The 26,987-nt window shown below is 41.9% G+C and overlaps 1 protein-coding gene across 5 annotated transcripts; it reads right to left on the bottom strand.

Moving 5' to 3' along the window:
• Positions 1-761: 761 nt before the first annotated feature.
• LOC107318362 (alpha-2-macroglobulin-like protein 1) lies at positions 762-26,987 on the bottom strand. Of its 5 annotated transcripts, XR_014945108.1 has the most exons (38): positions 26,389-26,987; positions 25,606-25,789; positions 24,696-24,740; positions 24,200-24,344; positions 23,449-23,501; positions 23,131-23,151; positions 22,888-23,047; positions 22,226-22,310; positions 21,717-21,831; positions 20,305-20,413; positions 19,997-20,106; positions 19,335-19,499; positions 17,371-17,601; positions 16,902-16,965; positions 16,224-16,369; positions 15,505-15,651; positions 14,072-14,239; positions 12,895-13,000; positions 12,242-12,350; positions 11,927-12,152; positions 11,607-11,733; positions 11,347-11,468; positions 11,127-11,178; positions 10,735-10,818; positions 10,223-10,399; positions 9,314-9,395; positions 9,074-9,230; positions 7,737-7,811; positions 7,365-7,518; positions 7,146-7,203; positions 5,584-5,765; positions 4,942-5,157; positions 4,398-4,519; positions 3,641-3,731; positions 2,894-2,962; positions 2,511-2,613; positions 1,396-1,437; positions 762-987 (listed from the first exon to the last, which is right to left on the bottom strand). XR_014945108.1 is itself a non-coding variant. In XM_015872089.3 (37 exons), the coding sequence occupies exons 1-37, from the start codon at positions 26,454-26,456 to the stop codon at positions 980-982; spliced, it is 4,320 nt and encodes a 1,439-aa protein (XP_015727575.2). In that variant the 5' UTR covers positions 26,457-26,987; the 3' UTR covers positions 762-979. The 5 variants fall into 5 exon arrangements, 4 of the variants coding, with proteins under 4 accessions (XP_015727575.2, XP_015727585.2, XP_015727604.2 ...); XM_015872089.3 differs by lacking the exon at positions 7,146-7,203; XM_015872099.3 differs by lacking the exon at positions 7,146-7,203 and having other exon boundaries at positions 5,584-5,762.

The raw sequence follows: 26,987 nt of genomic DNA, 5'->3' as shown, positions 1-26,987 counted from the left end.
CCCTTGCACTGCTGCCCCAGTGTGGTGTTCCCATGAAACTGGTGCTATTCTTAACAGTATTAATGGAGATGCCAGAAAGAGCTGGCAGTCAAACAGGAGGGAAGAAAGGAGGTAGCATGGTTTCCCTTTGTAAGGAGGAAGCTGATAGCCTGACAGACCCGTCACTGGTTTTATCTTTCCCTCCTAATGGAAAATGGAAATGGAATAACAAAGACTTCTGGGAGCCATAGTTCTTTTTTAGTACCCGTAACTATCAAGAATCCATGGAACTGAGGCGTTAACTCTGTAACTCCCATTACACTACAAGATGTGGAATACTGATAACAAAAAATCATAGAACCACAACAAACACATACAAAGAGTGTAATAACATTATTTCATAGAGCAAATCCTCAACTACAAAGCACTATTTTTTAACAAAGCCACTACCATTAGTCAGCAGGTTATCCTACATGCAAGCAGAGTTCATCACCTTATCTTGCTCTACATTTTTTATGAAAGGAAACTACATCTCAAAAAGATTACTGATATTTACTTCCCTAAAAAAGGACAAACCAGACATAAAGAGGAACTACACAGACCTATCCATATCTAACCCTTCTTTTGTACGACTTGGTTGGTTGGTTGTTTTTTTCTTGGAGTTTGATTGCAAACAATCTGTTGGGTCAGAGGGAGGAGATGAATACTTAAGCCAATATAGTGACCAAAAGAAAAATGCTGAATTCTGTGCGGAGTTATTAAACTGACAAGTCACTGCATGCTTTTCAGGTTTCACATAGTTTATTTCACTTGATCTCAAACTACTGCATATCGAGTCAGGTTTCACATAGAAAATAGGGGCATAAAATGAAAGAGGGTGCATCCAACAGAGCAGAAGTGTGTGCAGCAGGAGAGCCAGAGTAATAGTGTTTTCCTTATGAAGGCAGGAAACTCAGATTATTGGTTCCAGAACCATGGTGTTCTTGTCAGAATCTTTCATCTAGACAACTGCAGAAAGAAAAAGCATAAGGCATAGTGCATGATGAATATTTAGAAACAAATCCAAGGGCCAAGAAGTTGTAAAGAATGAGTTGCAACATCCTTTTGTTACTGACATAGGCACTTCCAGCTGCATTCAGATTTGGGATGCTGTGAGAACTGCACACGAGGGATATACGGAAATTGAATAAAAACAGATACTTTAAAATCTCCATGGTATATTCAAGCCCTGGTCTGCATATTTGGACTAGAAATAGTGCCGCCAACTAGTATAGTAGATTCCAAATCAATCTGCAGTCTGATCAGCACATGATGGAATTAAATAAAGATTGGAGTTGGCTGCTTTTCTTGCTTACAGCCAGTTCTCAGTCCCAGCTGTTTCAGATGTTCCCATCTTGAAAGCCTGTTAACACTAACCTGAGCTGCAAGGGGAATTGTATTCTCTTGCTGTACGGTCATCTGTAGAAGCAAAACGAGAATGCATGGTGAGCTGCAGAACTATGTGGTAAAATAATGCTAAAGTTTCTTTCTCTTTAACACAACCATCCCACTCTCCTTATTTTCCCCTCTTTAGGGTGTGAATATAGAAACAGAAAAATGTCTAGAATTTTCCTTTATTTGTCTCCACTCCAGCTATGACAGATCCTATTATGCAGTATGATAATCCAAAAGTAATGCCACCTATTTGATTATGTTGGTCCACAGTGTCAGAGGTGGTGGCATGGCATTGGTTGCACTTTGCCACCCAATATTCTATTTTGTTTCTGTGCAACAGAGGGGCAGTATAGAGGCAGACTGAAAAATGGCATCTGACACTGAAGTGCATATGAAGAAAAGGTGTGGAATTGATTTCCCCATTAAGAAAAAATTGCACGCATTAATACCCATTGACATTTGCTGAATGGTGCTGAATGGACAGACTGAATTAAGAATCCTTTTCTTCCTCTTGAAATGGTATGGGAAGGGAGAGCAAGAATGGAATTCAGTATACAACACGTAGACCTATGGTCCAGCTTTCTAAATCTCCAGTGGTACCTTTGAATATTGCTCTCAAATTCTTTTCAAATAATTCTTGCTATTCTGTGTGCTGTCCTATACTGAGTGTGGAGAGATAGAGGTCGACAATGACTTCAAGATGTCTGGGCTAATAGTTCCTTTAGAGCTTTAAGGAAGATACAAGTTTTAGTGATATTGTTAAACTTGCTAATGCTTGTTAATGGATAGCCCTGTAGTTTATTTAGACAATTGGAAGAGTCTGTTCTTTGTACCAAGTAGATAAGGGAAGTTCTGCTTTAAATCAGGCAATAGTTTTCTTAAACCACTGTGGAAGTATTCTGCAATCAAGGTAAGAAGCTAACCGAGCATGAGAGAAGACCAGGTTCAATCAGTGAACACAATGAGGAAGACTACTGATGCCGACCAGAGGTAGTACACAGGACTAAGGGACATAAGTGGAACAAATGACATAGACTGCACTGTGTTTGAGTGGGAGGTAAGATAGTGACTCTTCACCTATTCCTGTGAAATCTCACCTGGTTTATAGTAGTCATAGACACGCACTGTGGCTGGTTTCAGGTTCTGTACTTCATTATCTTGTTCCACTGATATGTTAAGATTCACAGAAGTCTTATCCAGCTAGAGGGAAGAACAGACACTATCTTCAAGTCATCTGCATTCCAACTTTATTCCCTCTGCATCAAAAATTTCTTTCTCCACTTTTCCCAGGTTGTTTCATCCTCTTTTGCCAATTTTGAGTTGTATGACTAGCTGATAGATTTGTATTTTCTGATCTCTAACGTCCCAACACAAAATAGTGCTGTTGTTTTGTTATCATGACAGACTCAAAGTACTTCTGTTGCGCAGCAACTACTTTAGTAATACTTGACTGAGCAGATCTCTGTGCTCTTCCTCTTACCTCTTCCAGGTAGATCGTGACTTTGTCTGGTTTTATCTCTGTCTTTTTCACCAAGAGTACATTCTCCAACTATGCAGGAAGACAAGAGAATGAGCTTTGTTAGCATCAGCTCGTTAGCTTTGCCTGATGTCTCACATGTAGCTTGATATTTGTCAGCACACAACTGCTGATTATGGCATTTAGCCTAGTCAAGGGAGAGCCTGTATTCTCTAATTGTAAGGGCCTGTATTTGCTAGGAGCACACAAAAGACTTCCTTAGATTTGGAACAAATGTTCTTGACCTATGATCCTACTTTAAGCACTTGTAGCAAAGGTAATGCCATTAAGTAGGAAAATATAATGGATCTTCTAGTTATCTCCTAGAACAATGAAACATGTCACTGAACAATTCCATGGGATTCAAGAATGCTTTATGGACTATCCCTCCAAGTGACAACAGTGAGAAATTTCATTGCACCCCAGATAGTTCTAATGAGGTGTTTTTCAGCTCCTTTCTAGCTTCTTACCTCATTAGTGATTCTTAATGCTAAATACGACAAACTGCACAATCAGTTCAGCAAGTAGAAAATTGCCTTGTGGAATAGCCCACTATATTTGCACTTCCTCAGTTTATTTAACTTAGAGTAAGATAACTTCATAGTAACTATTATACTCCAGCAGTTCTTAGAGGTCTGGGTATTCCTGGCTAAGATACATTGGAAAATACATCTTCATATCTTCAGGGAAGGCCAGAGGAAAAAGTCTTACCTCTTTCACAGCCTTTTTTGTAGGAATGAACCCTGACAGCATATCCACCTCCACCAGGGCCATATTACTGGTTTCCCGGTTCCCAGTGTAACTGAAAAAAGGCAGGTAAGAAACACTTTAGATGGGAAACTCATCACAACTCAGAAGATCATGATAAACTGTAGTTCAAATTCTGGTCTGCTCTAAGTGATGTGAAAGCACAGCTGCTTACATAGAGATAGGGGAAAGAAATCTCATTGCCCCAACTACTCACTTAATATGGAGAAAGACTGTGCGGCAAATGTACACACTGCCCTGTACAGAAATGGAAGTTATCTTTGATGTTATAGATTGAGAGTGGATGGGTCTCCCATTCTCTTGTCTTCTCACCCAATAAAAGGAAAATGTTGGCATTGCTCTCTTTCAGGATAGTAGGGCATGGAGAATACAAATCAAGACACACTGCTTTAGTCCATGCCTCCAAATTCTCCCTGTTCTGGGAACTCCTGTTATTGAGAACACTATTGTCTCATCTGCCAGTGTTCTAGGAACTGCTGCGCTGCTCTGAGCTGAAATAGTTGGGCTATGGAAGCTACTGCCAATGTGTTCTCTTGCTTTCCCAGGCCTTAGCTCTCATTTCATGATCTTTGAGTCTACAGAGGAGAAGGCAGTCTGTCCCAGTGTTTGTCAAAAACAGGAGATATTTAGGGGGTTCTGGTGATACTGTGGGAGATCTAACTGCTTTTTGGTAAAGGATAAGCATCAGAGAATCCCATACCTAACAGATATATGGATGTCAAACTGTTTCCTGACATCATCACATTCTCGCGCTACTGTTTCCACATTCAGGAGGAAGACAACTTCAGTTTTTGCTGGCAGGGTGTTATAGTAGAGAGTGCTCTGGTAGAAAAGAAAACGGGTTTGTCAAGTACCCCCAAACCTGCCTGCATGATTCAAAGGTCTATTTGTGCCTCCAGCTTTTAACAGACTGATAACCAATAACTAACACAGCTGGCTTCAGCTGTTCTTTCTGTCCAGACATTCTATGTTGAGCTCATAGGGTCTCACGTAGACTCCAAATGTAGCCCTAGGTTTGAAGGTTCAGATATCTGTAATATATCTCACTCAGTCCAAAACTGTCTCAGTTTTTACTAGAAAAATAATTAAAGTTTGAGAAAACACATTTAGCTAAAACACTGCCCATGAAGAGAAGGAAGCCAAATCCTATACAGAACCTGAGGCTATAGCATTGGTTTAGATCAAAATCTCGCTTAAAGAGTTAGTGGCAAAACTTAACAGCTCTGTTTCTTATATATACTCACCTGTACATAGACACAACCACTGCCAGTTGCCTGTACCGTGTATATCCCTGGAACTTCAAGGAGAGACGCTTGATGCAAGACTAGCTTATTATTTTTGTGCACGTGGAACTCTAGTGAAGAAGCCTCTTTGCCTTTCACTGTCACCTTTACATCTCTGACCTTGTGAGGAATCAGGGCTGCATACTGAGCCAGGGCCTGCAGGCTAACGACTGTATCCTGAAGGTAAAGAGAAAGGCACTATCTTATGCAGTAAAACAGTACAAGTTCCAGCACTCTAAATCAAGCATGACAGAGAAAAATACACGTCTAATGCCTATGAATCATACTGATACACCTAGGGTATATGTCAGTAAGTTCACAGGCTTCTGGATGACTTCTGTATGTTGGCAAGCATGGCTTCTGGGCCCTGGGACTAGCAGTCCTAGTCCTGAGTGATCCCAATTATACCATACACACACAGAAACACACACATACAACCAAAAAACCCCAACCCTTCCCCTCAGACTCCCCTTCCTGAGCAGGGCTCATGTATGCCTCTCTGCAAAGGATGGATCTGGAATGACATGTACACACATGATACACACATATCACTCTACATACAGTATCTCTCTTCTTCCCTCATCACTTTCCCCAGATTGTTACCTGTGTGGAAGCAAATCCCCCATGAGAATTTCTTTGTTTACTGAGCCAGTGCACAAGCTTGCTGACTGCGCTTTCATTGACAGCAAAGTCTGGTTTGGAAACATGAGCCAGAACGATGTAGGCTACTATCTCAATCATAGAAGAAGATTCTTTACTACTGGAACCTGATGTCAGACGCTCTGCTGATGCATAGAGAAAAAAAATGTGGAAGAGTAGAACTTTAGACCCCTATGAACATTAGCTCATCCTGCCCTTCTATATCTGGAGGAGTGGCAGTTTCCTTTACAACACCAGAAATGCCTGCAACTTTCTGGAGAAATTCAGAATACAGAAGGCAATCTCTCCAGTGATTTTTGTTTTCTGAAAATATATTAGACTCCAGTTCTTCCTCTGGAAGCACAGAGAGATCCAGCCTGCAGATATGACCCCAGATTCTCATTCTTCTAGGAAACAGTTTTGCTAGGAACTGATTGATTCTGAACACAAGCTTTTTCTTTATAAAGTGAAGTCCTGGTTTTATTCAACTGTGTGTATACTCAAAGCTACGTCCTATTAGCGGTGACAGAGATGAACTAATTTTCATATGCCATATTCCAACCTATTATGAGGAAGCCATATTTGTTATTCCTATGCATCCAGGCACTGCTTCCTCAGTGATATGCTGTGAGGATATCAGCTCCTGGATTGTAACTGTAGGTCACATTACAGTCATTAAATGGAGAATGCATAGGTTGACTTTAAGAGAGCAGGGACCAATCACACAGCATGGGGAATTAATAGGAGGGTGCCTGTGTGTTGTCACAGAGCCATATTCTCACTGCAGTCATAGAGACATGGTGGGACAGTTTGTATGACTAGAATGTTGTCATGGACAGCTATGTACCTTTTACCTATGTACCACTGTCCAGGAGGTTCTGGCAACTTTGACATCTTTAGTGACCTACTTGGAGGTATCCCATGGGTTAGAGCAATGGAAGATAAAGGAGCCCAAGAGAGTTAGTTCATTTTCAAGCACCACTTCCTCCAAGCTTAAGATTGGTGCAACCTTAAGAGTAAGAAATTAAGCAAAAATGGCAGGAGACCTGCATGGATGAGCAAAGAGCTCATGGAAAATCTCTAATAAAAGAAGAAGACATACAAAATGTGGAAAAAGGCTGTGGCTACTTGGGAGGAATATAGGAATACTGTCAGGACATGCAGAGAGGCAACAAGGAAGTTTAATTTGGAATTAAATCTGGTGAGAGAGGTCAAGGAAAACAAGGACTTCTTAAATATTTCTATAGCAAAAGGAAGACTAGGGAAAATGTGGGCCAGCTGCTGAATGAGTAGGAGCCCCGGTAATGGAGGACACTGAGAAGGCAAAGTTACTGAATGCTTTCATTACTCCAGTCCAGAGAAGACTGAGAAGGAATCTTATCAATGCTCATAAATATCTAGAGGACTGGTGTCAAGTGCATGGGGCCGGGTCTTTTTCGGTAGTGAACAGTGATAAGACAAAGGGGCAATAGGCACAGACTGGAAAACAGGAAATTCCATATTAACATGAGAAAAAAATTCCTTACCTTGAGGCTGACAGAGCTCTGGAACAAGGTAACCAGAGAGATTGCGGAATCTCCTTCCCTGGGGATTTTCAAAACCCAATTAGACTCTTTCCTCTGCACTTTACTCTAGAAAACCTGCCTTAGCAGAGGGATTCGACTAGATGACCTCCAGAAGTCCCTTCCAACCCCTACAATTCTGTGATTCTGTGAATCCAAAGTCTTGGAAAGGCAATAACTTACCAGTTGCTTTCTCTAACTTATCCAGGAGCTCCTGTCTCATCTCCATATCCTCACTCAATGTGAATACATAAGCCATCAGTGCCTTGACATAAAGGCTGGTCTCATCAAATGCAACATTCTTAAGACAGCGTAGGGCATTATCCAGCATTGTATCCTGAGGAAGAAATTGAAAGAAAATTTCCCAATATACCAACAGTCCTCAAGTATTACAGCTACATCTTCCCTGCAAGACCTGCATCATTTTCACTGACAATTGTTGCCCTAAGATTAGTTGGGAATGACAGATGCTCTGCTTGCTGCAAATCAGGTCAATGTCAGAAAGAACACATTATCCATGTTAAAAGGTCCTAAAAGAGTTCAAACATGACTTACATTCTTCTCCACCTGGAGCTCCAGAAGGGCAGCAGCGATATAGGCTGTTAACGAGAGTGTATCATTCACACCACCCTGTAAATCACACAGACAGACAATAAATGAACATTGCTTGCCTCCAAACATTAGGTGATCTGTTTAACTCCTATGGATCACATAACTACCAGAGTATAGTTGCATGCCTGTGGACATTCTTGATATGGTGGTAAACTGTTTTGGGTTGGTTTTTTTTTATTTATGTTACAAGTGGACACCGGAACAAAGGTTTTATGATGCAGGATTTGTATACAAAATGTGAGTTTGTATACAAATCAGTTGATTGTGAGAAGCTACAGATTAACAAGGAGAAACAGGCATCCAAGAGTCTCTTTTCCCATCAGAGGACAAGCATTCTCAACAAAGTTCTGCCAGCATCCTCAGAGAGGTGGATGACTCTACAACTGCATCATAAACGATGCTCTGAGGCACTGTTCACACTGATAGCAGAAACTTCAAAGTGCAAAGAGAGGGAAGTTTGTTGTGCCCCAAAAGATCTATTGAAATAGAAAGCCCATGTTGAGAACTGAGTGGAAGTCAGACAAGGATAAAGTCTATCTGTACACTCTGGTTTTAGTTTGTACTGCATCCAATTAAATAATAATAATAGTAATAGTAATAAAAGGAGAAGTGTAGCCCTTTACTTTGCTAACACATCCTCCTGTTTTATTTCAAACATGTGCCTTGTGTTTAGTAGGGTGACTTCGCAATCTGACAGGTCTTGATTATTTCTTCCTTTACAGAACACATGAACCCACGTACCGCTACACTGCATGCAGATGTTTGGTACTTGAGCATCAGAGTATGTTCACTGTGCATTTCCAGCTACAGTGCAGGGATCAATCTGGGAGTGCCAGGCTCCAGGAAAAGTAATACTAGGTGGGCAGTGAAAGGACAGCAGTGTCTTCAGATCACCCCATGTTAAAACACAAAGTTAAGCCTCTCTGGAGAGTCTTTATTTCAGATCATAATGCATGAGAATAGGGACAATCCAGCCAGAGTTTTTTGTACAAGCACTATAAAACACCGTTTTTTTTCTTTGTGTACCCCTCACGTGCCTTGGCACAATCTGTCATGGTGCTGTTTATCTAGAGAGTAAATGAGAATGCCCAGTAGAGATTAAAAACTTGCGTAGAAGAAACACATGTTGTTCTAGGCTATGATTCACTCTGCTCTGGGAAGATGTTTGGCTGAGTTAAATCATGTTTTGTGCTACCGTGCACAGTAGAAGAGCCTGGGGAAGTGACCCCATCTCCATATTGTGTTTCTACCACACCTACTTCCATCACCATTAGTCATACCTTCAAGTCATTATTGAAGAGCTTCCCCACACTCTGGAAGCAACCATTGGATAACTGATGCTTCTGCAGCCAGAGCACGGCATCCCGCACATGATCTTTATTGATGTAAATGTAAGAGCTGGCCTGCCCGAAGGACCTGGCCACAAAAGCTGTCAGCCTGTGGGCAGAGCATAGATGTCACAGCCAGGAAATAGAATGGATTCTAGGTTTGGGATGACAGCACCAACTCTGATCACTCACCATGTGTTGCCCTGGGTGTCAGACTTCCCAAAAGCACTGTAGGAGCCATCATCATGTTTGTAGAGCAGCTGACGCTGGTAACCTATGAAGACAGGGGCAAAAGCAACTCTTAGTGTGAAAAAGTGTAACATCTCAAACTGTGCTTTTAGTGTAGGAAGAAGGCTTTTATGGCAAGAGACTTCACCAGCTCCTACAGAGACACTGAGCCAAACCTACTACACCACAATGCCTTGAGTCATCCCACAGCATCACAATAACAAGAAACAGCTGCTCAGCATTACTAGCTGATTTTTCAGAGCAGGGACACACTAAGCGATTTCACCTCTACACACTCCCCAAGCAACCCTAACTGTGACAAACTGAGACCTTACTGTGAATAGAAAGATCAGTAGGAGTGACAAACAAGGCTTTTCTCAGAACAGACAAAGAGAAATCCTAATATTATGTGCATTGCAAAATAGGACACTAGCACTGTATTAAATTTGAATTACACTGGACATAAGCAAACACTAACTAAACTATCTATCTGCTACGGTCTCTCTTTATTCCATTTAGTAGCAACTGTTGCCCTGTTTCCCCAAGGAACTGTATCTGCATCAGACCGTTAACACAGTGAAATACCGTCATCACAGTATAATGCAAATCATTAATTACCTACTCCCTCCTGAGGAAATCAGGCTTAGTACCTCAATAATATCCAGAGATAGAAATAATGATTCTTCAGAAAGATGCTTTACCTTTCTTGAAACCATCTCCTTATACTCAGTGATATCTTTCTTTGGCACAACTCTGGCATTGCTTCCACTCTCATCTTGCACTCACTCATTAATCAAATGCTCCACACTCTAGATTTATAGCACTTTTTAATACATTATTATTTTTCAGAATAGAAGGAAAGACAATTTTTACCAGTTCTCATGAAATAACGTGCTGTGAATTCAATTTTTAGGTCCAATTGTTTAGTCTTCTTCAAGTACCGGAGTATGAAGATGTTTGGTGCAAACTGAGCCATGTTCTGTTCACCACAGCCAAAAGGCATCTCAAGCAGTTGATCTAAATTCTGAAGTGCTGGGCCCATGATATCTCCTAAAATTTGAGGTGGAGGATCAGGAGAAAGAAAAGTATTCAGCAGTATAAAAATGAAGGGATTCCTGCTTTCTCTAAGCTCTACTGGAATCTTGAAAAGGAGCTCCTCATGAAACTGATGCATGTAATATCACAATAAGACACCTGGGGATCACCTAAAATCTTTCCATATGAGAGGAATAACTGCTGAAAAAGATTACTTGATATACATTTCTAAGGCCATCATCACACTCTCCAGTTTATCTTATAAGGAGCTGGGTTGGTGCCACATTAAGGCCAAAGCATTATGCAAGCTTTTCCCACTAGGACCCAAGAGCAAGGAAAGCCTTTATCACCAATCACAGAGAAAGTGGCTCGACCAGATCCCTCCAGTGTTTCTGCAGGCAGGGTCAGGGAGAATTCTTGAGAGACTGTGTTATCTAAGGAAGGGAAAAGACAGAAATTTACTCATTGGAAAAATTATCACACCCAATTGAGACACCCCAAAGCAGCCTATATGAGACTGAGTGCGAAACTGAGTCACAGAAGCTGAGACCCAAAAATACATGCTTCATATAAAAAATGCTGCCAGGCAGAAGATAGATATGAAGAAACAACAGTGGTTGTTCTCCCAGGCAAGGATAGTACCACAGGTGCTTGTTCTTGGACAAATTCCCCCCACCTCTCAATACCTGCAGTAGCTCCATCCCTTCCATCCTGACAGCAGTCAGTGAATTATGTCCCTTACCTGCAGCACAGAGAAAGGCGTTTTGGGTCTTCTCTTGCCGTATGCCTCCTGGCTGCAAGTGGAGAAAGAATAGCTCAGAAAGAGAAGGCAGGAAAGGAAGTCTCTATGCCTCTGTTGACCTGTCTGTTTCAAAGAAAGATCTAAACTTCCTTTTTCTAACTAACAGCTTCATGGAATAACACACTGTCCCCGGGTATTCTCCATCATTGGTCTGACTAACCTTCACAAGCAAAGGTTTTATCACTGTATCTGTCTTTCCTTGCAATGGTGTCACAGCAACCCTGTTATCACACAGATTATGCGAATCTTCTGCCACAGTGCTCACAGTGACATTCACTTTGCCTGCAAGAAGCACAAGAGTTCATCACTGAGCACCTGCAGCAGAGCTCTGTACATACAGGTGATGGGACCAGACACAGGGGTAGGCAAATTTCACATCTCCTCCCACTACCTACCACAGATCCCTCTGCTTAACCTCACCCAGTCTAGTGGCTGTCACATTCCACACAAACACTTTTGCTTCATTGGCACAGAGGCAGCTGGTGAACTGGCAGCCTGGACAGACATCCACCTTTAGTTCTGGAGTCTCTATGAGGGTGGTGCGCACCTGAGTGTGTTGAGGTATACAAACATACATTGGCACAGAATTAGCTCCAGGCACTGTTTGAAGGAACAAACATCATGAGTCACAAAAGATGAGACTGTACTTTGTGTCCCAGATACCGGTATATTGCTAATATCTCACTTTTAGGCTTGTGCTCTTGCTTTAACATAGGATATGGGGTTTGGGAAATACTCACTTGGATACAGTCCTTGAGGTAGTTGAAGACGGTGGCTTTCAGGCTGAAAATCTCACCTTGAATCACAGAGTATGGCAGTGACAGGTCTACAAAGAAAGGCTGGAAGACCCTAAGAGTAGCTAAATTAGAAAGCCCAAAGCCAGTATCATCAACACAGAAGGTATTGGCATTCCATTCTGTAATAGTGTCAGGTACAGTAACTTGGAGAGATGCTTGACCTTCATCACTGCAGCAGGAAGAGAGAGAGAACTTGATTAGAAGCAGTCAGAAGTTTCCAAAGGTCACTGGAAAAGGCAGGCAGAGGCTATTACCAACCTGATAGGGACCAAATCCCAAATCCAAGTTTCTGGGAAATACGTCCGTGGTTTGGACATCTTTGTGTCATCTGACTGAGGTACAAGATTGTCATGAACAACATGGCTGTCTGCAGCAAAGTAAGTAATACATCAGAAAACGGTATAAGTCACAACAGGTGAAATTACTTCATTTGTAGGCAATCTAGCACAAGCCATAAATTATCTGTGTATACAGGGTTAGCTTTTCAGTGAGAGTATATCAGAGTCCATATCTTAGCGAACACAGTTTTAGGGAGAGAGAGTTGAATGGACTTTGGTCTGAGGCTCAGACAGACAATTTCATCAAGTTTTGGTGTGGAAACAGAAGGAGACAGAATACTTAACTAGAGTCACACCATTTTAAGTAGTCTGTGAAAATACTTGTGGAGTGCATGCTACATTTTCTGTGATGACCACAGAACCCAAGGACAGCTTAATAAGGGACAGAAATTAGAGCTTTTAACAGTTATTGATTAACTGTGCTCTCTAAGCTAGACACAAGCACCATTTCTTTCATACACACAAAAAAGAGGAGCACAGCAGGGTGGAGATCAGCCATCTCAGCAGCAGCCTGGCCAGGATTAGGAGAGGAGAGTCCCGTCACTTGATGAGTTTGAAATTTTAATTCCTTACCCACAACATTGTCTATGTTAGACAACATCTTTCTCTCAAAGTTTTTTTGGATACAGGAAACTGGTTTCTTGATTTTAGTATTGGTTAATATTTTCATGCGCAGTAACTGGGAAAACAGTAAAGAGAGCAAATCGGTGGTAAATAACAGGCAATAAGGAATGTTGAAAATATCTTGAGATATTCTCACATCACAGCAAATTTCATAAGGCATTTGTTGGTAGCTAAAACACATCAAACTGCTGCTTGTTTGTATACATATACATAGGCATTGAGAGCAGTCCTGTGGACAAGGACTTGTGGGTCCTGGTCAACAAGAAGCTGGACAGGAGCCAGCAGTGTGTGCTTGCAGCCTGGAAGGCCAGTTGTATCCTGGGTTGCATCAAAAGAGGCATGCACAGCAGAGCAAGGGAGATAATTGTCTTCCTACTCTGCCCTTGTGAGGCCCTGTCTGGAGTACTGCATTAAGGTCTGGGGCCCTCAGCACAAGAAAGACAGGGAGGTGTTGGAGCGGGTCAAGAGGAAGGTCGTAAAGATGATCAAAGGACAGAAACACTTCTCCCTTGAAGAAAGGCTGAGGGAGCTGGGATTGTTCAGCCTGGAGAAGAGAAGGCTCTGTGGAGATCAGATTGTGGCCTTCCAGTAGGTGAGGGGAGCTTATAAGAAGGAAGCTGACTGATCTTTTGCATGGTCTGAAAGTAATAGGATAAAGGGGAATGGCTTTAAACTAAAAGAGGGGATATTTAGGCTAGATGTTAGGAAAAAATAGAGTGTGGTGAGATACTGCAAGATTGCCTAGAGCTGTGGATGCCCCATCTCTGAAGCTGATCAAAGTCAGGTTGGATGGGGCCCTGGGCAGGCTGAGCTAGTGGCTGGCAACCTTGTCCATGGCAGAGAGGTAGGAACTAGATGATCTTTAAAGTTCCTTCCATGCCAATCTATAATTCTATGACTCTGGACAGTGCAAGAGGAATGCACTGTGCTTACTCCTAAATTTTAACTTTCCCCATAAATTCCAAGTGATGGTAGGTACACTGGAGAAAAACAGGACACAGGTAACTTGTAGAAATGAATGTCAGGGCAGCTGTAGTTTACTAAGACTAAATAGTTGTAGGCATTCAGGATGGCATAGTGGCAATCACTGTTTAAGGAAAAGTTTGGTACACGTGTAGAGTCTCACCTTAAACAAATTAAAAACATCAGCTTCACTTTGGTACCATGGTGCACCCATCTTTTTAAGGAGACCAGATTGCTGGGGCAGACAAGGGTATGCATCAAAGTCTTCCAGGTGATAAGGGAACCCTCGTCCTCCAATTGTAAAACTGTCATCAAAGACCTTCTCATACAACTGCAAAGGAAGAACAGAGGTCTTTATGAGGAACTGGCCAACAAGACTGTGTGAATGAGACGAATATTTGGACTATAGCCCTGTATTTTACTTAATAAAGATGCAGAGTTGAAGAAGTCATCACTTATGCTTAAGGACATGAGGCCTGAGGAGTGGATGTAGGCAAGAAGCTCTTTGTCTGAAGATTTTCACCTCTGACAGTTCAAACCTTTTAACTCTAATGAGCAAAATCTGGATAGGACACATCTCAGTTTGAGTGCATTGACATATCTGACTTACAAATTTCATGAGTATTATTTGTTATATCTGTATATCAGTAAGTGCCATGCCTTAGAACAGCATTCCTGTAAAAGAGAACACCAGATCACACTGAGGTGCCTACCTACAGGTGCAACAAGTCCCTCTGGATTTGGATGAGGCTCTTTTGTAACAGGCTGGCCTGCTCTAACTTACCTTACAACTTTGTATGAGGCATACCGATTGTATCATCTCCGGTATACACTGTGAATATATGTTTGAATTTTCAGTTCATGCAATGTTTTTTGTTCTAATAAGTCTTCATTTCATTCAGTTGCACCACAGGACTGCTTTAAGGATAAGTTTCTTCAAATCTTCTCAAAATGATTCTCAAAATGCATCTGGGTGCACTTTTCACCAGTCACCTCCTGGCCACTATAGTCCCCTGGCTACTGTTTTCTAAAGAACTGTTTGAGTGCTCAGCCTGAGTAGTCATACAGTTATAATTCAGCAGTATTTGGGACAGAAGGACAGGAGGGGCCTACCAGCACAAAACTGATTTTTTAATCATTGAGTATTCTGATTTGGAAAGTGCACACAAGGTAATCATCGAGTTCAGCTCCTGACTTCACACAGGACTAATCAAAATTCAAACCATATATATTTAAGGTTAGTTTAGCCTCAGTGCCTTGTAGCAGACAGGAGAACAGAAAGGAAGGTTTATGTGAAGAAAGTACTTTCCCTCTAAGCAGAAAGCACCAGTATCTCTTTGATGCTGCTCTTCCAACCTGCCCCAGCAGTGGTGTGCAGCTTCCATCACTTTCCAGATAGAGATTCAAAGCACAAGGCAGGTGCATGAGGAACATGAAGAACACATAACTACTTAGAAAAAGCCCAGAAGGGAAAATGCCAGAGCAGTCACATAATAATGCACCTGGGTACAGGAATGGCTTGTAGCCCTTTTCCTTCCAGGAGCCTCCTGCCAAAGTATGGAGACAGAATACAGGCAGACATTAGGGTGCACTCACTGTGTCTGCTGTTAGGGTATTATTCTTCATCAGGAGGACACTTTTGTCAACAGACTGGACAGAGCAGAGGGATCCTGGAGCAGCTTTGAGATTCAGACTGACTTTTGACCCTGGGACTTCCTGCTTGCTTGAGAAGTTCAGTTCCACCTGCAAAAGGAGATGGGATCAGGCACTTACCACTGGAGAGTGCTACTCTGTGAATCTTAGGTGTATGGACAGCAGAGTGAAAGAGAATAGGGTAGGGATGAGATGCATAGAGAATCCATCCTGGCAAACCATTGGAAAGGTTGCTGGGGCACACAGCCCAGTCATAATTCCCCTCCTCTTTGCAGCCACCTCCTACTGACTCAAGACTGCTTAGGCAGTGAGAATTCTTCAGTAGCAAGGCAGGCAGACTTCCCTATGCATTAGGAACAACATGGAGGACACTGTATTTTCAAATCACTGGGGAATGTAGGGAGAAAATAGTGTTCAAAGGGGCATGATTTACTCCTTGGGTGGGGCTTGCCACTCAGTGTAGGGGAGGGCAAAACTAGGAATTTAGAGAAAAAGGAAGTTATTTATTTTGTTTCCCAGACAAAAAAATACTGGACATCTGTTTTAGTAGATATCCAATTTGCACCTTTTGACTAAAGATAAAACAGAACCAGAAAGGACAGCAGGCCAGAAGATATCAGTGATGTGATTGCCCTCTTCTTCCATTTTGCATTTCTGCTCACCTTGTGTCTAAAGCACTTGGCTACTTGAAAATCTTCCACATCAGCCACCACTTCTCCATCAGAGAAGAGTGTGTACACTAGAAGCTTGATGTCAGGCAGGAAGTCATTGCCAATAGTTAGAGTTAATGAGAAGGAGCCATGCAGATCTGTACAACACAGGAAAGAAGAGAGGAAAAGCACTCACTTGAATCCATGCCATTCAGAATCAGCTGACTGGAGACAGGAATCAAAAGAGGGAATTCATTATTCTCTACCTGTAAACAGGAACACTTTATACAGTGCCGTAGGTTGCAGATTGTCAATAATCCTAGAATATTAGCTAATCCTTTGGCTCAAGGTTGGCAAAAATGTCTCTCTTCCCTCCTCCTGTGCTTTATATTCACAGATTAACTACACAAATTTTGTATCTTCTCAAAGATATCAGCTAGCAGCAAAGTCATAAGGTCAGGAATTAGATCAATTAGACTAGACTGGAGAATGACACTCACCTAGAAGGCCATTTCACCAGTGATAATGGAAACTGCGTTTACATAATGAGGTGGACCACACTCTAACAATTCTTTCAATAGCCCCTGCCTTTGGTTAATAGTAACATGTGCAGTGTTACTATTGTTTGGCATTGTTTGGCAGTCACACTTTCCTGAGATGTGCGCTTCATTTTCATGAGGTTGTACTCACTCTCATGCTGGGGGATTGGCACTTGTTTCTTTCCACTGGAAAGGATCCTGCCTTTGGATATCACCTGAAGAGCAAAGAGAAGAGCCATTGAAGGGCCTGAATTCTGCAAGCATGAGAATGTAAACAGAATGAAAGAAGAGAGAAGGAGGTGACCAAGACATTCCTAAGGAAGCAAACGGAGGCTAGGAGAAAGCACAGGATCTAGGAAACAGGAAAATCATAGAATTGTAGAACAGCCTGGGTAGAAAAGGATCTCAAAGATCATCTAGTTTCAACACCCCTGCCAGGGGTAACTAAGTCTATGTCTAAGTAACTAATAAAGAAGAAGAAGAGCACTGGGCAGAACAAAACACAGTTTTACTGGCCTTGGATAACTTCACCCCTTCCAAATATTATCTGCATGTTATTTTGAAAAAGATAAAATAGCAGTACAGTCTTGCCCTGAGATTCAGATGCCTTTATTGCTTACCATATAGTAGAAATCAATGTGGTCTGTTCCAGAGCTGAGTGTATTCTCGTTAAGGATATAATCCACTTGTACTTCCTGCTCTTGATCACAGGGCATCACATCATTCCTGGCCTTGATCTCAAGGAAGCTGTTGCTCTCAGAGTAGAAAGGTTTCAGCCAGTGGAAGCTCTCCCCAATCCCTGCATTTTGCCCATAATTGTCCTTGGTGTCATTTTCAAGGTAGTAGGTGCCCTTCAGAGTACAAAAACATGAAAAAGCAATCAGTACGACACAAGAGCTTGAGACAGCTGAAAACACTAAGATTGTACCTGAGCTAGTTGGCAGATTTCATATCTGGTATGTTCAAAAACTTATTTTGTGTAAGCTCAATATTGAAGTCAATAACACGTGAAGTTTTAGCAAAAATCTATGTTTAATATTTTGTACACAATTTTCCTTCTGTATCTTTCTAAGGAGACACAATATCAAGTTTTAACCATCTACCATGAATATAACACCCACATTTTCCCTCAGTATTTCTCACTAGATGCCCTGAAGTATAACAGGCAGCAAAAGAGCCTTTGCATGATGAAGCTCTACTTCCCTGCAGAGAATCTAGGGCTTTGTGAATAATAGCTGTGAGCCTGTGAACAAAAACTAGAGCCTGCCCCAAAAGATTACAGAGCTAAATCAGAATTAGGGAACTTCACCATGGGTAGACTGTTGCCTCAGGGAAAAACATAAAATCATAGAGTCATAGAATCCTTAGAGTTGGAAGAGACCTTCAAAGGTCATCTGGTCCAACTCCCCTACAATGAACAAGGACATGCATAGCAAATTTAGGTTGCCCAGGGCCTGATCTAGCCTTGCCTTGAAAGTCTCCAGGGAGAGGGCATCAACCACATCTCTGGGCAACCTGTACCAGTGCCTCACCACCCTCACTGCAAAAGATTTCTGTATATTCAACCTAAATCAGCCCTCTCAGAGCTTGAAGCTACTTTGCCTTGTTCTATCACTACAGACCCTGCTAAAGAGTCTGCCTCCTTCTTTCCTGTAGCTCCCGTTTAAATATCAAAAGGTCACTATCAGGTCACCTCAGAACCTTCTCCATGCTTAACAGCCCCTGCTCTCTCAGCCTGTCTCATAGGAGAGGTGTTCTACTCCTTGAATCATTTTTGTGGCCCTTCTCTGGATGTGCTCCAACTGGTTCATGTCTCTCCTGTACTCAGGACTCCACATTTGGATGCAGTACTCAAGATGAGTCCTCACCTAAGCACAGACTAAAGGGGTAGGACCACCTCCCTCAACCAGCTGGTCATGCTTCTTTTTGATACTGCCCAGGATATGGCTGGCTTTCTGGGCTGCAAGGGCACATTGCTGGCTCATGAATCCCATATCATCTGCAAGAATGCAGAAAGTGGGAATACACATGTACTGCCAGGATGGAAACAATGAATTCAGAAGTTGTGAAGAGGATACAAGTGCTTCAAAGCATGGTTTTGAAAGGGAGGTCAATAATGGCTACTTGCCAAGCTGAGCCTGAATAAGATATGTGCTGCTTCAGGGAGAGGGCAGCCACTTGAATTGGGCTTTGGCAAAGATAGATATCAACTGCCAGTTCTGCTGAGCCACCTTCAGCACATCCCAGCAAAAAAGGAAAGATTTCATCTCAGGAAGTTGTCAGATTAAAGAATGATTTAAGTGAAGCCACTCACTTTTAGAAAAGCGAGAGAAAATACAAAAGATGGATTAGGATTATGCTGCAGCTCAGGACAGCAGAGCACCTTTGATGAGTGTTCAGCTAAACTATTTCAGCAAAGCCTCCTGTCTCTCGGGGAAGATGGAACTGGAGAGTAATTAAGAATGCTTCTACTGATAGAGTCAGATGAGACCAGGAGCCAGAAGACTATGTCTCACACCTTAGATATCTTCCACTTTCCATTCCTCCTTACTTCACTTACTTTTCTCCTGTGGCTGATGCTTACCTTCAATGAAACCAGTGTGCTGTTCCAGCTGGTGGTATCCAATGAGAAGTGGACTTTCCCTTCCTCATCTGTGCGGAATGACAGGTGTGTCTTCTCATCATTTACATCAACTGTTAGGTAGACCATTTCATTTTGGAGGGGACTGTCATCACTGTGGCAGAAAATCTGCAGACAAGTAGTGTTAATATTCCCATTGTGCTATACTCCAAGGCTCTGTCAGTGCTTAATATATTTTTTTTTCTATCATTAGTCTTTCTAAATCCTTATTCCTAGCATCACCCTGGAAACCTGAGTCAGAAATGACTGTTAGTGAATAGATATACTAAGCTTTAGTGATTTGCCAAGTTGCCATTACCACTTGGATGGCTGTACAGGGAGTAGTATCTTCCTGCTTCCAACACACACATTCCATATCCCTTATATCACATAGAATCCAAGAGCTGCTCCTGAAGAGCCTTGAGGACACTGCAGCTGGCCCTAAAATTCCTGTCCTGGGAAATTACTAGGTTAGGATGATGAGAAGAAATTGATTTTATAGAGGGCTTCACTCACAGTTGCTGGATACCATCAGAGCAGCACTTACTCTCCTAAGGATTGCTTCCTTCTGCCAACAGAAAATAAAACCTATGATGTATTCTCAGAGAGGGACCCATGGGTGTTACCTGCCCTGTGTATGGTAGTCCACGTTTGTAGAATGGATGGAGATTGATAAACTCTATAGATTTCATTCTTGTCACAATAGAAATTCTAGAAAAATCCTTAGTCTGTGCTCCTGTTTGGAGAGAGGAAAAAAAAAAATCTGTTGAACTCCAGCAGTGCTCTTAAAGAAGCAGAAGACAAGAAGATACTTCTAAGCCATATATAGCATTTAAATTTAGGAGAGAAAATACATTCTGCTAGTATATAAAGAAAGTAAAAGAAAGGAGAAGTCTGCTACAAGTAATTAAACTCTTTACATATTCTCCAGTACCTGTTCCAGTTTCCTCCATTTCTCCTACCACAACTATGTAGCTGTCAGTTTCATTTAATTCCAGAGCCTTTATCTTTACTGAAAATTTAGCACAGCCATTCTTGTCTGTCTGGAGAAATAAAAACACAAATAGAGAAAGAGTGTGATCTGGAGGTAGAGGAGCTATTTCATATATGGTGGGTAATCCTACAGAAATATGTCTAAATAATTATGGAACAGAAGGAAGCTCAAAACCTCTAACTACATACATACCTTATCCATGCATGTAATCCATGGATAACAGCAAGAGAAGAAACTCACTCACTTGGATTAAAGTCACCAAAAAAGTGGCATTTTAAAAGTTCTTCTGTTAAATCATACAATAGTTAATTATGTCAAAAACAGACTCAGAAGGAGACTGCACTAAGCCTATATCCTGCACCGGAATGACCAAGTGTCTGTCTAAATTACAGGTAACATCCTCCCTAAAACCTCATGGCCCTTGTGAATATAGGCTGACATGATGGCACTCCAATCACAACTGTCTCTGTGATGTGACCATTTTAAAAGTGGGTATCCAACCAGTTACAGATTTCAAGAGCTGTGCCAAGCATTAGACAGTCTGGGTACAGACGGCCTGTCATGAAAGCTGGAGTGGACGCAGTGTTATTAATTGCGTCTGTTGAGTCCTCTTGAGAACCTTGCAGGGTTTATTGCATTATGTGTGAGAGGAAGCTGGCACTCATTTGGCATTTTGCACAGCTGAGACTACAGCATTTCAGATGGAGATAATTCTCTACTTTAAAAATGCAGTGATCCATCTGGAGTTTTCTATTCTGACTTGTTGCTGGGTGGCATGATATTTTAAAATGTTTTATTGTGACTTTCAGGCTCAAAAAGGTTCATCTGAAAGCTGTAAGAAAAACTAGGCATGTAGCTTAGCCACAAACATGTAATGAGCATAAATGTGCAAAAAAGTGTAACTTAACACTGGACATAATCTTTGACAGGACACTAGTAAGCTTCAGATGATCTATAAAACATAAGAATAGAACAAGAAATAGTGCACTGAGTCTTTGACTTAATGCTCTGATACCACATTTATTGGTGGGAGCAGATACAGGGCTGATTAGACTAGTGATCTGATTCTACATAATATCATACAAACTCTTTGAAAGACCAAAGGTACTGTTATTTTTAAAGAGCTTACACCTTCTCCTGAAACACTGAGTCAAATATGGGCAGCTGAAACAGTGTTTACAAAATAGAGTCATGGCAAGATAAATTGTCTGATTAGATCTAACATGTAGGAAGAAACCGGGTTAAACAGGTTTCTGTGCATTAGGGCTGCAATTAGGCAAATTAAGGGGACAGACAGACCAACAGACATTTTCATCAGGTGATACTTTCCTCTCTCTTATTTGTTCACCTACCCAGCTCTGTTGCTTTCTCATCTCAGAAGAATTTGAGAAATCATTCATTTCAAACTGTAACACTGTGATAAAAGTAATAGCCATTTTTCCTTGAGCAGGCTTTCCATAGGTATATCTGTGTCAAAAGAGAGAAGAACACACCTGCAGATGAGCTGCTTCAGCAGAAAGTTTGAACCAAGTCCCCTGCCTAATCAAGGGTTAAGTGTAGCCTGGGAGAGTGTTGTATCTTGCTTGCTCAGAGACATCATCCCTTAAAATCAGTTTGTATCCCACTTCAAGCACTGTACATTGGGAATGTGTTTCAAGCCACAAACTCAAGTGTGTGCCCTCTAACCAGCAATCTTAGTATAGTTCAGCATCATGACTTATGTAAAAAACTAGTTCAACAGAGTGATTTGGCTCCCTCGACAAAAGTTAATGTAAGACTACTGTACTGACAGGCCACTTCTCTGCTTCTAAAAATCTAGAGGTGATTATGGAGCCAAAGGACAGATCACAATGGTACTCACTTGCTACATAGCTCCAGCTGAAATTCCTCATCCTCTGTGCTGATGAAAGGAGGGTGCTCAAACTTTAATTCAAACTTTGTCAGCTCTGCAAACAGATGCATGGAAAATGGAAAGATATAGACAAAGAGGCGGGGGGGGGGGGGTTTGATTAAGTGATACTGTACCAATAAATGAGGGGAAAGACTATAATATTCCCTTTTACTCATCTTCATGCTGTGACAGCATTTAGTCCTTTGCCCATGCCTCCCTCTGTTGCTACAATTCCACAAAGAATTTCTTTCTACTCCAACTCAGTCAACCATAAGCACTGTAAACAGCACAGGGTTTTATTCTTACATGTCACTGCAACTGAATGGAGTTAAGATATGATGCTGCTCCTGTTATGGTAACTGACTGAACAGTATATTTGGCTTAGAAGAAGGAAACAATGATGAGCAGCAGGAGCTCATCACAAGGCCCAGCAACAGCTAAAACAACATGTTAGACTACAACCTGTACCCGTCTTAGCTGCAGAACTTCCAGAGTTCCAGAGATTCTGACCACAAACCCAATCTGCTCCACTCCCAGAGCAAAAGGTCTGATGAACACAGCCACATCACCCTCGTCTTCCTCTAGATATCCACAATGCTTTTCCCTCACTTCTGCTGTCTAAGAAGTCTTACCATACTCTTTAACACTGAATCTTTTTTGAGCCATGTCTTGTTGCACTGAGATGGTATATTCCCCAATGGCTGCTTCAGAGGCCAGGGGGAAGGATAGATCCACAATGCCATGTGTTGACTTTACATTCAGCCATTCAGCAATGCGGTTACGTTCAGGATCCTATTTGGGAAAGAGCATGTAGAGCCACCAGATCACAATGGAACAGACAGACATCTCCCTGTGGTCAGATATTTGCCACTTACCTGCAACCATATCTGGAGATTCTGTAAAAAGAAGAAAGAAACAAGCTCAGTTTTGTGTAGACCTAAACAGCATCCACACACAAAGTTCTGCTCTTTCCAGATCCTACGTTATGTATCCAAGGAGGACATAACTAGAACCTCCTGTTCTAGTCTACACTGCAATCTTTCTCCAAGAGGTCAACAGATGAGTGTTTTCTCTTCAAAGATCATTTGTCCTTATGATTTAACAGGCATGCAGAAAGAAGTCTCTTACACAAGCCTCTCAACGCGTATTATGTTTAGGCTCCTTCTTCTAAAAATGCACAGGGTTATACTCACCTCATTTGTATTTACCATAAGGTCATCATCAAGTCTTATGATTCGAAATTTCACTGGAAATATAAAGAAAAGGAGAGTAAAGCATTCAGAGTGCAATATATCCTTGCACAAATACTCTTCTCCTTTCCTCTGCTCCATTATTTGTGTCTCTCTTAGTTTACCTCAAGCAGCATTCTGGTCTTCCCCCAAACAGTTCTCCTCATCACCTATCCTCTAACATCTCCCCAACCCCATCCCACCTAGAACTTTGCCAAGGAGATATACAAGCAAACACATGCTGTAGAAAATCATTATTTTTACCTGGAAAAATAATAAAGTATAAATCAGTGGCATTTGTCTTTCTGCAGTCTTTTTAGATTGTGAAAACTCTGGAGCAAGTCTCCATATTTATAGAACTTGGAGGTGCGCTAAGCACTCAGCATCTATGCAGTGACTCTAAACTCAAAGGTAAACAAGTATTCAAAAAATGACAGTAGATTTTCCAGAGTTTTGGAGACTTCTGGCTTTCCTTTTAGGCCTCACAAGACATAATTCCTCACAATGACACTCAGGAGCAGAAGGCTGAGCATTTGATGCAGCATAGCCCTCAAGAGTACATTCTGATTCACATTATTCCTGGAAGTCCTTAATAAAGAGATCTGCTTTCTACTAGTTCCAACAAGCTCAGCTCGATGCACTTGAAGATTTCCCATCAAATATGGCTGCCATATTGATCATTCCTCCCCATTTCCATGTCACCTTCATTCCTCACCTGTTTCTCCAGGTTTGTAGAAGGCCTTGTCTGTTTCTATCAGAATTATGTTTTTCTGTGGCTTGATCAGAACCTTCTTTTGACCCTCAAAGAGCACATTATCACTGCTGTGTATCAGGACATGAAGAAAAACCACCTCTTCTGACTGTCAAATTGAAAAAAAACCAAAAAAACCAAAAAAAACAAAAAAAAACCCACTGCGTAAGACTTCAAGTAGCTTGAAGAAGAAACTGAGGTCCCTCTCCTACTACAACTTCCTTCTTTCCCTCCATTCCCCTTTCCTTAGTCATAGTCTACTCCATATTCCTCTGTTTCCTCATTTTTTCTTTGCCTTTCCCCTTATCATGCTTGTGTGGTTCTATTTTGTTCCCCTCTCCCCCCCCCCCCCCCCTATAATCTTTCACACCCTGCACCTCCTCCCTTGAGTATGGCTCAAATGCAAGACAGATGGAATTCCTGTTTGTAAGAGGAGAGACAGCCAAGAGAGGTGTCTTACTTGTGTAGCTGAAGCATCTGCTTCCAAGGAATTTAGCTCTGGCACCTATGTTGGTTGATATAAGAAAACAGAAAAAAAGTTTCAAAGACTTTTCATCTCCACCCAGAAGCGAAACATTATCTCACTTAAACAATCCTCAAGTTCCAGAGTCCAAAATCCACTACATGATACTGTCTTTAATGTACTTAATATTATGGGTGAAGAAGCAATCACCATCTTATTTCATGAACATAAAAGTGAACAATCTAACATGTTATTCTCACCATCCACCAAAATGGCTCTCCTAAGACGTAACTGAAGTCCCTGCAGTTATGTCACAGCCTCAGTGTGGCTAATTTAGCTAACAGTAGCAGGAAGGTTTCAGTGACAGGAAGTCAAGCCACCCACAGAATATCTGGATTACCAAGGTGAAATCCAGTTCATTGTGGGTTCAGTGCCATCACCACCAATTGCAGGTAACACAAAGCAAGCTCAATGTCTATGTAGACTGCAACTACAACTTGTCATACAGATACAGCTTTGGAGTACAGTCATTCTCTTGGAACTGGAAGGACAGAATTCTGAGGAAGTGAGGATGAATAGAAAGTATTTCCCGTGTGTTAACTTGCACTGTGATTTTTCAAGCATTAGAATGGTCTAAACACTGAGTAAACAGTCAGTGTTTTCCAGCAACCTTTAAGTAGGGTGAAATGAGCCAATACAGATCAAAAGAACAGTTTTTTGTTTACACAGTGAAAGATTCCCTGTTTCTCTGAGTTGTTCCATTTTGCCTAGAACTGGTAGGGAAATACATTTTGCCTGTTTGCAGCCCATGGCAAGGGAGAGAAGGACAGCATGGCAAGAGAGCACTGTTGTCTGAAGTGAGAGTAAGACCATCTACTGACAAGTCAGCAACTGCATCTACACTCACCTCAAAACTGATGCACTCAAAAGTGCCTGGCTTCTCCACGTCCTTTTCCACCAGTGTTTGATTCTCATTTTCCACCTCCAAGGTGACAGCCAGGTGGACAGACTCAGTCACGGAACTGAAGTGAATACAGAGCTTCTCCTCTTGGAAGTAGTGAATGACAGCAGGGAACACCACCATGTACTGACTAGAAGAAAGCAAAAGATGTTCAGAAACATTCAGAGGTTGAGGTAAAGCACCCAGAATCCATTTCTGCTGCTTTCATGAGGGCAGAAATGACTAAAGTCTACAGAACTGTCATGCAGCTCCCTTTCCATACCTGAAAATGGCAATATGCCCAGTATGGAAATAGATCACTCCTCTTATAAGACTGTCATCATCTTTCCATTAGCCAGGACACAACTGCTCAATAGCAAGTACACAGAAACAAAATGGTGGTGTAAGGAATTACACTGAAAATTCAGTGACCAAGGCTTCAGTTTTGCTCCAAATTTTACCTCTGCCAGCACAGGATGAACAAAGGGAAGATTTCTGGCTTCTATAGGTTTTTGATGTGTGCAGTGCAGTACTACACTGACATTGCTGCTTCTTCGGTGGCAAATACCAGGGTTTTCACCTACAGTGGTGTTTGAGACTCCAGCAGGAGTTGCTTCTGCTCAGTCTCCCTAATAACAAGATTCCCTCCATGCAGCTCTGTGATCCTAAATAGTGCAGCATCTCAGCACTGTATCTTTCTGTATAGTCCCTTCCACAAAGCACCCCAAAATCAAAAGGAGATGATCTCACAGTTCCAGGCTTGCTTCATCTGTGACTAGGAATAGAGTTAAGGCTAAGAGAAGCACTGGTGCTCTCATTGCTTGGGCTGGGACAGACAGCTGCCAAGATCTTCACAGGACAGAGAATTGCCTGTACTGATGGGCTGGAGCAATCCTAAATATACCCCTCAGATGCTCCTAAGTCCAAAGAGGGGAGGGAAGTTGTTATACGATTACATCAACCAGGCTAATGACACTAGCTAATATTTACTTATTTCCACCAAGGGCAGAGTAAAGGCCACACAGTACAGTTCTCCATTCACATTTAAATTCAGATGGCATTCCAGGTGATAGGGTGTTAGAGCACCATGGGGGAGATGTGAGGCAGGTGAAATGTAATCCAGACTCTCACCTCACCGCAGTCTCCCTTCAGGTAGTTGTAGAGAGCGATAAGGTCACCACTGAACCTCCTCTTCTCTAGGCTGAACAACCCCAGCTCCCTCAGCCACTCCTCATAAGGCTTGTCACATGTCAGCTTGTCACCCCTCATCAGCTTTGGAGATCATTTCTGTACATGTTCCAGGGCCTCAGTGTCCTTCTCATAGTGAGAGGCCCAAAACTGAACACAGT

Source organism: Coturnix japonica, chromosome 1, assembly GCF_054131305.1.
Source record: "Coturnix japonica strain WE chromosome 1, WE-NBRP24, whole genome shotgun sequence".
In the NCBI taxonomy this organism is placed as follows: Eukaryota; Metazoa; Chordata; class Aves; order Galliformes; family Phasianidae; genus Coturnix; species Coturnix japonica.
Note: the sequence above shows the minus strand (reverse complement) of the source record. Positions and strands in the feature narration are given on the sequence as shown.

What these genes read in the sequence shown, in the direction of transcription:
- LOC107318362 (XM_015872089.3), bottom strand. Translation starts at nt 26,456, where the DNA reads ATGAGAGCACCAGTGCTTCTCTTAGCCTTAACTCTATTCCTAGTCACA. An exon ending in TAACATAGACAATGTTGTGG is followed by an intron (nt 12,351 to 12,894) that starts GTAAGGAATTAA and finishes ACTTTGCTGCAG; the next exon opens with ACAGCCATGTTGTTCATGAC. An exon ending in GACACCCAGGGCAACACATG is followed by an intron (nt 9,231 to 9,313) that starts GTGAGTGATCAG and finishes CTCTGCCCACAG; the next exon opens with GCTGACAGCTTTTGTGGCCA.